Below are 13,310 nucleotides of genomic sequence, written 5' to 3'. Positions count from 1 at the left end.
AGGAGGACCGAGCACGAGTAGTGGCGCCCCACTGGAGCAGGTTGAGAGCTTCAAGTTCCTTGGTGTCCACATCACCAACAAATTAGAATGGTCCAAACACACCAAGACAGTCGTGAAGAGGGCACGACAAAGCCTATTCCCCCTCAGGAAACTTAAAACATTTGGCATGGGTCCTCAGATCTTCAAAAGGTTCTTGAGCTGCAACATTGAGAGCATCCTGACTGGATGCATCACTGCCTGGTACGGCAAATGCTCGTCCTCCTACAGCAAGACACTACAGAGGGTGATGCGTACGGCCTTGTAGATCACTGGGGCTAAGCTGCCTGCCATCCAGGACCTATATAATAGGCGGTGTCAGAGGAAAACCCATAAAATTGTCAGAGACTCCAGTCACCCAAGTTATAGACTGTTTTCTCTGCTATCGCAAGGCAACCGGTACCGGAGCGCCAAGTCTGGGACCAAAAGGCTCCTCAACTGCTTCTACCCCCAAGCCATTAGACTGCTGAACAATTCATAAAATTACCATCGAACAATTTACAATGACCCCTCCTCTTGTATACTGCTTTTAATCACTGTTTATTATCTATGCATAGTCACTTCACCTCAACTAGCCTGTATCCACGCATACCGATGCCCACTGTAAAAAGCCTCGTTATTGTTATTCTTATTGTGTTTATTTTTTCATTACTTTTTATTTTAGTCTACTTGGTAAATATTGAACTGCACTGTTGCTTAAGGGCCTGTAAGTAAGCATTTCACGGTAAGGTCTACACTGTTGGTTAAGGGCTTGTAAGTAAGCATTTCACGGTAAGGTCTACACTGTTGCTTAAGGGTTTGTAAGTAAGCATTTCACGGTAAGGTCTACACTGTTTGTTAAGGGCTTGTAAGTAAGCATTTCACGGTAAGGTCTACACTGTTGGTTAAGGGCTTGTAAGTAAGCATTTCACGGTAAGGTATACACTGTTGGTTAAGGGCTTGTAAGTAAGCATTTCACGGTAAGGTCTACACTGTTTGTTAAGGGCTTGTAAGTAAGCATTTCACGGTAAGGTCTATACTGTTGGTTAAGGGCTTGTAAGTAAGCATTTCACGGTAAGGTCTACACTGTTGCTTAAGGGCTTGTAAGTAAGCATTTCACGGTAAGGTCTACACTGTTGGTTAAAGGCTTGTAAGTAAGCATTTCACGGTAAGGTCTACACTGTTGCTTAAGGGCTTGTAAGTAAGCATTTCACGGTAAGGTCTACACTGTTGCTTAAGGGCTTGTAAGCATTTCACGGTAAGGTCTACACTGTTGGTTAAAGGCTTGTAAGTAAGCATTTCACGGTAAGGTCTACACTGTTGCTTAAGGGCTTGTAAGTAAGCATTTCACGGTAAGGTCTACACTGTTGCTTAAGGGCTTGTAAGTAAGCATTTCACGGTAAGGTCTACACTGTTGCTTAAGGGCTTGTAAGTAAGCATTTCACGGTAAGGTCTACACTGTTGCTTAAGGGCTTGTAAGTAAGCATTTCACGGTAAGGTCTACACTGTTGCTTAAGGGTTTGTAAGTAAGCATTTCACGGTAAGGTCTACACTGTTTGTTAAGGGCTTGTAAGTAAGCATTTCACGGTAAACTCTACACTTGTTGTATTCGGCGCATGTGGCAAATAACGTTTGATTTAATTTGATTAGAAACAGACCTGCATTCAAATACCATTTAAAATAATTGATTGAGTTTGCCTGTTGTAACATAACCAATAGAAAATTCCTACAATTACAAACAAATCCCTCCCACCTGGAGGACTAAAGGAATTGCTCTAAATATTTGTAAAATTTCAAATATACTGAACTAAAACATGAACATAAATGCAACATGCAACAATTTCAACGATTTTACTAAGTTACAGATCATTTAAGGAAATTAGTCCATTTAAATAAATGAATTAGGCCCTAATCTATGGATTTCACAGTACTGGGCAGGAGCGCAGCCATGGGTGGGCCTGCGAGGCTATAAGCTCACCCACTTGGGAGCCAGGCCCAGCCAATCAGATTGTGTTTTACCCCCTTTATTACAGCTGTCCGGGTGGCGGGTCTCAGATGATCCCGCAGGTGAAGAAGCCGGAAGTGGAGGTCCTGGGTTGCTGTGGTTACACACGGTCTGCGGATGTGAGGCCGGTTGGACGTACTGCCAAATTCTCTAAAACAACGTTGAAGGTGGCTTAACATTTTGGGATCTTTTATTTCAGCTCATGAAACATGGGACCAACAGTTTACATGTTGCATTTATATTTTTGTTCAATGTAGTATATGAATCCAGAGTTGAATTTGTTAGGGCACACTGTATCAACAGATTTTGCAACAGAAACAAACTTGTATTTTAAGTTCAGTTAGTCCCTCCCTGTTTCAGTTCATTTTCTTCAGTCTGGTGCCGAGTGAATATGACTCAGGTCTCTGTGGAAACATCAACTTAAATTCACCTTTGATTTTTGCTCCTCACTTTCCCTTTCAGGTCCATAGTGTTTTACTGCCCCCTGCTGGAGACTGGAGAACACTGCGGTCCCTTTCAGGTCCGTAGTGTTTTACTGCCCCCTGCTGGAGACTGGAGCACACTGCGGTCCCTTTCAGGTCCGTAGTGTTTTACTGCCCCCTGCTGGAGACTGGAGCACACTGCGGTCCCTTTCAGGTCCGTAGTGTTTTACTGCCCCCTGCTGGAGACTGGAGCACACTGCGGTCCCTGGCTTTCGTTGTGCAGCCGGATGATGAGGTCCTCATCAACTGTTGTGAAGGGTCCAACAAATATCCCCCGGTGAAGTCAGGGTCCTGTCTCATCCAACACTTCAATGACTCTTATAGGAGAGAGGAAGAATTTCCCACGATAAACTATGGAACTGTACATTTCATGGTGACTTTTAATACAGGTTTACTTTGTTACCAGAATAATTCCTTGACTGTAAATTTTAATTTTTTGTGTAATTATTGTTTTTAACATTTTTATTTTTTTTACCTCTCTCCTCTTTCACATCGATCTATCATCACTCCATGGGGACGTACCAATAATTTATCCTTCTTCCTGAAGTGTAGCATTCCTTCACTACTACTCACAAATGTAAAAGCATTGGATTGGTGTTGGCATGGGGTAGAGGGAGTTTACCAGTCATTTACTTTAAAATCCATGAAGGGAAGTGGACCAGTTCACACTTAAACAGAAAGGAAAAATCATTGGGACACACCCCATGTGTACTGATAACTACTAGTAAGCCCAGTATGGACTATCAATACAGGTACTGTATGTATAATCATAGTAAAGCCCAGTATGGACTATCAATACAGATACTGCATGTAGAACCATAGTAAGCCCAGTATGGACTATCAATACAGATACTGTATGTAGAACCATAGTAAATCCCCGTATGGCCTATCAATACAGGTACTGTATTTAGAACCAGAGTAAAGCCCAGGATGGACTATCAATACAAAGTGACCCAGGCCCAGTTCAATGAGAGGATGTCTTAACAGAACTGGGGGATGACAGCAATGAAATGGGTGGGTGGAGATCTAATATTTTTTTTGAGCCAAACACTAAAGCATGATATTGTAATACACACTATTCCCTATGTAGAAGACTACTTTATACCTGGTCAGAAGCATCGTAGTGCACTACGTAGGAACCATTTGGAACAGAGGCAGTATTTCCCCTGATCATCTTTCTCTTCCTCATCTGGTTTCTTTAACATCCCTTCACTCCTCCCCTCTTCCTCCCCTCCTCCCTTTTCATTCTATTCTATCAGCCACACCACTAGCTCACCTCCACACAATCCATTTACAAGTTAAAGACACCTTGGAATAAATAACAAAGGAAAACTATTACTAGATGAAGTTTAGTGTTGTATTTTTTATTTACCATCACCATAAATCATATTTAATCACTGAACAGTAGCAGACCTAACTTCATCTGTTCCTGACTCTGGATAGTGGATTAAAAAGACCATCAATCTCCAATGATATTAAAGTACTATTCTGAACATTACTGATATAGTGAGTGGCAAGTCAAGATATCTGCTGGTTATATTGTTTGGTCAATACCACCACCTGCTGGACAGGTTTAATGTTGCTTCATTGAGCAGAATCGGAGGATGACAGATGCCAAATTTAGAGTCAGTTTCCTGGACATCAACATTGAACATTCTTTTTACTCTTAATCTGTGTCTGGGAAACTAGTCCATATAGTTTAGTTACTATCTGTTCCACTGAGGAAAAATACATAGAGACAGAGAACTAATTGAGAAAACATATCAATGGTTCTGAATGACAACCAATATACATCAACACCATGCATTGTACATTCATGGAAATGTACAAGATTAAAACATAGCATTTCATTAAATATTAATACAAAGCATTTTAAATGGAGGAAATCTCTAAAGATCAATTCAGTCAGAAAAAATGAATTGGAAAGAAAAACATCAGAATGAATCATCACATCTGAGGATGTTCACCACTAGCATGACTAGTATCTATGTGGAACCTTCTACAGTTTAATCAGCTCAGCAATAGACTATACCAGCATGACTAGTATCTATGTGGACCCTACTACAGTTTAACCAGCTCAGCTATAGACTACACCAGCATGACTAGTATCTATGTGGACCCTACTACAGTTTAACCAGCTCAGCTATAGACTACACCAGCATGACTAGTATCAATATGGACCCTACTACAGTTTAACCAGCTCAGCTATAGACTACACCAGCATGACTAGTATCTATGTGGACCCTACTACAGTTTAACCAGCTCAGCTATAGACTACACCAGCATGACTAGTATCTATGTGGACCCTACTACAGTTTAACCAGCTCAGCTATAGACTACACCAGCATGACTAGTATCTATGTGGACCCTACTACAGTTTAACCAGCTCAGCTATAGACTACACCAGCATGACTAGTATCTATGTGGACCCTACTACAGTTTAACCAGCTCAGCTATAGACTACACCAGCATGACTAGTATCTATGTGGACCCTACTACAGTTTAACCAGCTCAGCTATAGACTACACCAGCATGACTAGTATCTATGTGGAGACCCTACTACAGTTTAACCAGCTCAGCTATAGACTACACCAGCATGACTAGTATCTATGTGGACCCTACTACAACTTAACCAGCTCAGCTATAGACTACACCAGCATGACTAGTATCTATATGGACCCTACTACAGTTTAACCAGCTCAGCTATAGACTACACCAGCATGACTAGTATCTATGTGGACCCTACTACAGTTTAACCAGCTCAGCAATAGACTACAACAGCATGACTAGTATCTATGTGGACCCTACTACAGTTTAACCAGCTCAGCTATAGACTACACCAGCATGACTGGCATCTATGTGGACCCTACTACAGTTTAACCAGCTCAGCAATAGACTACACCAGCATGACTAGTATCTATGTGGACCCTACTACAGTTTAACCAGCTCAGCAATAGACTACAGCAGCATGACTGGCATCTATGTGGACCCTACTACAGTTTAATCAGCTCAGCAATAGACTACACCAGCATGACTAGTATCTATGTGGAACCTTCTACAGTTTAACCAGCTCAGCAATAGACTACACCAGCATGACTGGCATCTATGTGGACCCTACTACAGTTTAACCAGCTCAGCAGTACCACAGAGATGAAACCCAGGATAGAGGGGCTGAGTGAATGTGGTTTGGACTCTGTGGAGGAGGGTCATTGTGTCAGAGACACTGTAGAAGGACAGAGTACCTGCCTTGTGATCCAGGTACACTCCTACTCTGGAGGACTGAGGGCCTGATACTTTAGTCTCAACATTATTGTGTCTGAACCAATAACCACCTCTATAGTATTGTAAACTCCAGGACTTGTCATTGTATCCAAATATATTATCTGTCTCTGTTCTGCTGATGTCTTTATAGGAGACTGCTGTAATAACATAACTACTCCACTTCATCTCCCAGTAACAGCGTCCAGACAGACCCTCTCTACACAGAACCTGGTACTGGTTGGTGAATCTGTCTGGATGATCAGGATATGGATGGACTTGGCCTGTATAGGTCACTTTTCTTTTCCCTTCAGACAGAGAGAGGTGTGTGTGTGCTGTGTTTGGGTCCAGTGTGAGCTGACAGGAATCTGGGAGAAGAGCAGGGCAGAGACCAATGAGGGGAGTTAGAACAATAAGTTAAGTCAGATACTGTATCTACCCTGTCTTTGATTAGAACACAGCAGCGATCAAATCAGAGAAATATGAGGAGTCAGTTAGATACCCAGTCTTTGATTAGATCTACTATTGCTATATATTATGAGAGGGATTGTTAGGAGTGCCAGTAAAAAGAGACTGTTAGTTACTTTACAAAAAGAGACTCACATTGTAACAACTGTTCTCTGGTCTTGGGCTCTGGAGGCAGTACAACATCCACTATATTCACTACAGACACAAACACATTGACAGAGAGAGGGAATGTTATCATCATACCATATTCCACATGTATATGACTAGTAGGGAACTTTCAATGGTCTAAAGTTGATGTTCTTATTATTTTCAACACACCTGTAGTGGAGATCTTGGTCCATTCTCCTTTAAGGAAGTCTTCTAGTTTCTCTCTCAGTTCAGACACAGTCTTACTCACATCTCTAAAGTACTGAAGAGGACGGACAACGATGCTGGGTAAGTCTGACGATACACTGATACTGGAGACAGACTGATAACTCTGGAGACAGAGAGAGAGAGAGAGAGAGAGAGAGAGAGAGAGAGAGAGAGAGAGAGAGAGAGAGAGAGAGAGAGAGAGGGACAGAGAGCGAGAGGAACAGAGAGGGACGGATAGAGAGAGGGACGGACAGAGAGGGGGAGAGAGGGACGGGGGGAGAGAGGGATGGGGGAGGGGGGACAACATACTGATTGAGATGAATAGTTTCACATGAAGTTAATTTCATATCACATGTAACAAGGCAGTTTAGCTACCTGGAGGAAATGGATGTGATCCTCTGTGTGTGAGAGCTGCTCCAGCTCAGTGCTTCTCTTCCTCAGCTCAGCTATCTCCTGCTTCAGTTGCTCCAGGAGTCCTTCAGCTTGACTCACTTGAGCCTTCTCTTGGGCTCTGATCAGCTCCTTCACCTCATAGCTCCTTTTCTCAATGTATTGGATCAGCTCAGTAAAGACCTGATCACTGTCCTCCACTGCTGACTGTGCAGAGTGCTGTTGAGAGAGAGAGAGGTACAGTAGCCTCAGAACCACTTTGATTCAGAACACTGCCACCCTGCTCTCCAGGTCCTGTCCCCATTCTGGACAGGCAGGTACAGAACACTGCCACCCTGCTCTCCAGGTCCTGTCCCCACTCTGGACAGGCAGGTACAGAACACTGCCACCCTGCTCTCCAGGTCCTGTCCCCATTCTGGACAGGCAGGTACAGAACAACGCCGCCCTCAGCCAGTTATTCCGCGATCAGAAAATAATTACTAAATTGCTCTTCAGGTCAACAAGCAGACCACCGGGCGGGTTGAGAATGGACAGTTTCTGGCAAAGGGAGGATGCTGCCAAGTTGTTGATGATCAGCACCCTCCCTCTGTATGACACTTGGGAGAGGAGCCACCTCCACTTTTTCAGCCTCGACACCACCAGTGACACTCCTTCCCAGAACCTCCTAACCCACCCCTCAGAGCCCAGAAATATACTGTGCCCTCTGCCTGACTGGCTGTCAGCTCTGGATCCAATGAGCCATCTGAAAACAAGGCATCTTCCGCAGACTCACCCCCCTTCCTCCTCCGTTGGCACCGTACAGTCCTCCTCCTCCCCATTCTGCCCCCCTGATCAGTGCACCCTCCCCAGTAACAGGCAATATTTCCTGGGATGAGCCAACCAAGTCTTTTCCCACTGGAGTATCCGTTACTACGGCAACCTGCCTCTGCTAAATGACTCACATGTAAACGTAAACTCGGCATCTGTGAAAGGGTGGCAGGTAGTGGTTAGAGCATTGGGATTGTAACCGAAAGGTTACTGGATTGAATCCCTGAGCTGACAAGGTAAAAATCTGTTGTTCTTCCCCAGAACAAGGTAGTTAACCCACTGTTCCCCAGTAGGCTGTCATTGGAAATAAGAATTTGTTCTTAACTGACTTTCCTAGTTAAATAAAGGTTAATAATAAAAAGTGTGGCATTAACTTTTCAGTTAACCACTAGGCTACTCCTCTGAAGGCAGAATGGCAGCACACTCCTGAAAACTAACTGCTCAGCAAAGCAAAGGATCATTTGAGAGCTACCAGATTTATGTTAAAAAGCTTGTTTTCAGTGTCTGTGTTTATATTTTAAGGAGGTGTTACTTTGGAAGACAATGCCACGCATCTAAATATATATATTTATAAATATAATTAACTAAACGTATTTGTATGTATGTACATGTATATATACTCTACCATTCAAAAGTTTGGGGTCACGTAGAAATATCCTTGTTTTTTAAATAAAATAAAGAATTGTGTCCATTATAAAATTGATCATGTTGTAAATTACTATTGTAGCTAGAAACGTCAGTTTTGTAGTGCAATATCTACAGTTGAAGTCGGAAGTTTACATACACTTAGGTTGGAGTCATTAAAACTCGCTTTCAACCACTCCACAAATTTCTTGTTAACAAACTATAGTTTTGGCATGTCGTTTAGAACATCTACTTTGTGCATGACACAAGTCGTTTCTCCAACAATTGTTTACAGACAGATTATTTCACTGTATCACAATTCCAGTGGGTCAGAAGTTTACATACACTAAGTTGACTGTGTCTTAAACAGCTTGGAAAATTCCAGAAAATGATGTCATGGCTTTAGAAGCGTCTGATAGGCTAATTGACATAATTTGAGTCAATTGGGGGTGTAACTCTGGATCTATTTCAAGACCTACCTTCAAACTCACTGCCTCTTTGCTTGACATCATGGGAAAATCAAAAGAAATCAGCCAAGACCTCAGAAAACAAATTGTAGACCTCCACAAGTCTGATTTATCCTTGGGAGCCATTTCCAAACGCCTGAAGGTACCACGTTCATCTGAACAAACAAAAGTACGCAAGTATAAACACCATGGGACCACGCAGCCGTCATACCGATCAGAAAGGAGACATGTATTGTCTCCTAGAGATGAACGTACTTTGGTGCGAAAAGTGCAAATCAATCCCAGAACGAGCAAGGAGGCATACAAACCTGACTCAGTTTCACCAGGTCTGTCAGAAAGAATGGGACAAAATTCACCCAACTTATTGTGGGAAGTTTGTGGAAGGCTACCCCAAACATTTGACCCAATTAAAGAATTATAAAGGCAATGCTACCAAATACTAATTGAGGTTAACTTATGATCAACTGGGAATGTGATGTAATAAATAAAAGCTGAAATAAATCACTCTACCATTCTGACATTTCACATTCTTAAAATAAAGTGGTGATCCTAACTGACCTAAGACAGGACATTTTTACTAGGACTAAATGTCAGGAATGGTGTAAAACTGAGTTTAAATCTATTTGGCTAAGGTGTATGTAAACTTCTGACTTCAACTGTACATAGGCCCATTATCAGCAACCATCACTCCTGTGTTCCAATGGCACGGTGTGTTAGCTAATCCAAGGTTATCATTTTAAAAAGGCTAATTGATCATTAGAAAACCCTTTTGCAATTATGTTAGCACAGCTGAAAACCGTTGTGCTGATTAAAGCAGCAATAAAACTGTCCTTCTCTAGACTCGTTGAGTATCTGGAGCATCAGCATTTGTGGATTCGATTACTGTCTCAAAATGGCCAGAAACAAAGAACTTTCATCTGAAACTCATCAGTCTATTCTTGTTCTGAGAAATGAAGGCTATTCCATGTGAGAAATTGCCAAGAAACTGAAGCTCTCGTACAAGAGCTTTATCCACCAAAAGTACACAATTCTCTATCCCATGACCTCCTGCACACTTCCCACATCTGGGAATTTCCCTCCTACAAGCTGCTGCAACATGACCATGAACGTTGCACCTGAAACAGCTCAGTGGATTCAACACAAAGACTCTAACAGGATAACTGATATATCCTAACATGACTTTGTCAGGTAAAGACTCAAAAGGACTGACAGTGACTCCTCTGTTTCAACACGCTCACCACCGGGTCTGCGTTGTACCAAACGGTGGTCATCACAAACACCAGGAGTCTTCAACTTCAATTGCTCCACCTCCACACTTAACACTATCCCAGAAAACACTCCTTTCAATGGTGTCCTGTTCCCAAGACCAATGCAAGAAACAGATCTTGACCCAAGTTGCATGACACGGAGCGCCCACTCCCTCTGGTCAGAAGAAACACAAACAAATATCACAAGTCCACTACAGGTTACCTTCACTGATTCAACTGCACCCAACTCCTTTCCCACCCACCCTGAAACCACACATGGATCTGCCAAAAGGTATGGATCCACTTTCTCCAACAATGTAACTCCTACTGCACCAGATGTTTCATTATCATGTCCATTGATGTCAGGCTCTGGTTCTGAGCTCTTCACCACACCTTCTACCTCACTTAACTCTCCCTCATTCATTTCCATTTCACCTCCAGAACTCAGTCTGGCGCACGGCTCATTCTGTTTGCACTTGAATTATAACATTTGAAACGTCTCTATTCCTTTGAAACTTCTGTGAGTGTAATGTTTACTGTTCATTTCTAATAGTTTATTTCACTTTTGTTTATGGTCTTTCACTTGCTTAGGCAATGTAAACATATGTTTCCCATGCCAATATAACCCATTTGACAGAGAGAGAGAGCTCCATGTTAATGTATAGGGAACATGAGTAGTCATGGTTACTCAAGGTTATGTGATGAGGTCGCCACGCCTGCCACATCAAATTCAGCCCTCGGTCCAATAGGGAACGTGCTTTTGGTGTAACGGTCAAGATGTTGGTTTCTCCTGCAGTAGACCTGGGTTCATATCCCGTTGGTCACATACACCCCTCTGAAAGGGGTCCAGACAGCCTGTTCCCAACAGTGGGGTCAGTGGGATTGGAAAGGAGCCCCTCTCCTCTCTCTCTGACTGGAGGAGAGAAGTGAACTGGTGTGTCTCCTCTGGTCAACAATACTCACCTTGAAAGACTCCACAGCCTGTTGGAGGTCCTTCAGCTCCTTCTCTCTCTCCTGGAATCTCTGCTGGACCTTCTGCTGACTCATCCTCAGCTGCCTCTGTGGAGAATCACTCTTCAATGAGCTATCAAGCTTTATTTGTCCAGTAGATCAATAGTATAGTCATGTCACATAGGGCCCGTAGAAGATATGTATTAAAATTTAGAGGATTTACTGTGTGAAATTATATTATAATGTTATGTGATTCTACTAGATTTTAGTCAACGCCACTCCGACGTTGCTCAATCTAAAATTTAAATATTTCTTAAATGCATTCTTTTACTTTAGATTTGTGTGTATTGCTGTGAATTGTTAGAAATTACTGCACTGTTGGAGCTAGGAACACAAGCATTTCACTACACCACCAATAACATCTGCTAAATATGTGTGTGACCAATAACATGACATTTGATTTGAATTATTATAGTTTTAACAATACACAAATCAGGGAGCTGATTGGGTGTTTGATAACAAATTATAATGGTGTTGGACTTTAGAAAATGGTGATACATTTGGAGAATCTGGGTTATCATATCTCCCTACTGGCGCAGTGGTCTATGGCACTGTATCTCAGTGCTAGAAGCATCACTTCAGATCCTGGTTTGATTCCAGGCTGTATCACAACCGGCCGTGATTGGGCGTTCCCTAGGGTGGCGCACAATTGGCCCAGCGTTGTCCGAGTTAGGGTTTGGCCAATAGTAGGTCTTCATCGGGTTTGCAGGTAGCCTAGTGGTTAGAGCGTTGGGACAGTAACCAAAAGGTTGCTGGATTGAATCCCCAAGCTGACAAGGTATAAATCTGTTGTTCTTCCCCTGAACAAGGTAGTTAACCAACTGTTGTTCATTGCAGGCCGTCATTGTAAATAAGAATGTGTTTTTAACCAACTTGCTTAGTTATTGAAAGGTAAAACATTTAATTGTATGAAATAATTTGTTTTTAACTGAATTGCCTAGTTAAATAAAGGATAAATAAAAAAATATATACTCAAGGTTTGTGTTCATATTTGTGCTGCTGTGGATCGATTTAATTTGAATGATCTCATATTCAAACAGTCTTAGTTTATACTGTATCTTTAATTCTTTGTTTATCAGACAGTCACCAACAAGTTGTTCTAGTCTTACCTGTTTCTCAGTCCTCTCTGCTGCAGCTGACACTGTATCATGGCCTTTATGTTCATCCATTGTACACAGATAACAGATACACTGCTGATCGGTACGACAGTAAACCTCTAGCAGTTTGTCATGATGAGAGCAGATCTTTTCCTGTAGTTGTGCGGTGGCTTTGACCAGCTTGTGCTTCTTGAAAGCAGGAGATTCATAGTGAGGTTGGAGGTGAGTCTCACAGTAAGAGGCCAGACATGCCAGACAGGACATGAGGGCTTTCTGCTTTCTGGTCCCAGTGCAGAAATCACACGCCACATCTACAGGTACAGCATAGCACAGAGCAGGAGGGGGAGCAGCCTGGAGTCCTGTCTTCTTCAGATTCTCCACCACTTCAGCCAGCACAGTGCTCCTGTTCAGAACAGGTCGTGGGATAAAGGTCTGTCTGCACTGTGGACAGCTGTAGAAACCTTTCAGATCATCCTGATCCCAGTGTTCTATAATACAGCCCATACAGTAACTGTGTCCACAGGCAGTAGTCACCGGATCCTTCAGTAGATCCAGACAGATGGAGCAACAGAACAGTTCCTGATTGTCAGCCATTTTAGTGCTCTCTCCTGTAGGTTAAGCAATGGCAGTGTCGAAGATTACTTTCTGTTCAGTGTCAAATATTACTTTCTGTTTCATTGAGCTCTACACCAGAGGACAGGGAGTGGCTTCCTACTTGACTGTGTTCTCAGTATGTAGAGGGGGTGTGGTTTCTTTGATAAGGAAGTATGACAGAGTGTTGGGTAGTAGGCAGAGATGGTTATTATTTCTGTTACACGTATTTGAAATATGTATTTTAATTACTTCTGAGTATTTTGTCATTTGAATTACACTGGGCAGAACTACACTCCATTGCATTTTTTTTTTTTTTAAATACTAAATAGTTTTCTATTCCATTTTTTATAGTGTTCACATGTTGTGGCCCCCTTTCACCCTGCAATGATATCAGCAGTCTGATAGTACTATGGTGTGATAAGACTGTCTGCTAAATGACCACATTGGTATCAGCAGTCTGATAGTACTATGGTGTGATAAGACTGTCTGCT

General features: G+C 42.4%; 1 protein-coding gene across 2 annotated transcripts; it reads right to left on the bottom strand.

Moving 5' to 3' along the window:
• Positions 1 to 3,850: 3,850 nt before the first annotated feature.
• Positions 3,851 to 12,885, bottom strand: LOC139406390 (tripartite motif-containing protein 16-like). Of its 2 annotated transcripts, XR_011633983.1 has the most exons (7): positions 12,238 to 12,885; positions 11,081 to 11,176; positions 6,958 to 7,191; positions 6,547 to 6,706; positions 6,364 to 6,423; positions 5,555 to 6,128; positions 3,851 to 5,244 (listed from the first exon to the last, which is right to left on the bottom strand). XR_011633983.1 is itself a non-coding variant. In XM_071148935.1 (6 exons), the coding sequence occupies exons 1-6, from the start codon at positions 12,817 to 12,819 to the stop codon at positions 5,620 to 5,622; spliced, it is 1,641 nt and encodes a 546-aa protein (XP_071005036.1). In that variant the 5' UTR covers positions 12,820 to 12,885; the 3' UTR covers positions 3,851 to 5,619. The 2 variants fall into 2 exon arrangements, 1 of the variants encoding a protein (XP_071005036.1); XM_071148935.1 differs by having other exon boundaries at positions 3,851 to 6,128.
• Positions 12,886 to 13,310: the final 425 nt, after the last annotated feature.

Source organism: Oncorhynchus clarkii, chromosome 4 (assembly GCF_045791955.1).
Source record: "Oncorhynchus clarkii lewisi isolate Uvic-CL-2024 chromosome 4, UVic_Ocla_1.0, whole genome shotgun sequence".
NCBI classification, from domain to species: Eukaryota; Metazoa; Chordata; class Actinopteri; order Salmoniformes; family Salmonidae; genus Oncorhynchus; species Oncorhynchus clarkii.
This window is presented reverse-complemented; position numbering and strand designations above follow the sequence as displayed.

Excerpts from the sequence above, each read along its gene's own strand:
- LOC139406390 (XM_071148935.1), bottom strand. The coding sequence starts at position 12,819 with ATGGCTGACAATCAGGAACTGTTCTGTTGCTCCATCTGTCTGGATCTA. Across the intron at positions 11,177-12,237 it reads CAGAGAGGACTGAGAAACAG|AGGCAGCTGAGGATGAGTCA; the intron begins GTAAGACTAGAA and ends GATTCTCCACAG. Across the intron at positions 6,707-6,957 it reads ATCACATCCATTTCCTCCAG|AGTTATCAGTCTGTCTCCAG; the intron begins GTAGCTAAACTG and ends CTCTGTCTCCAG.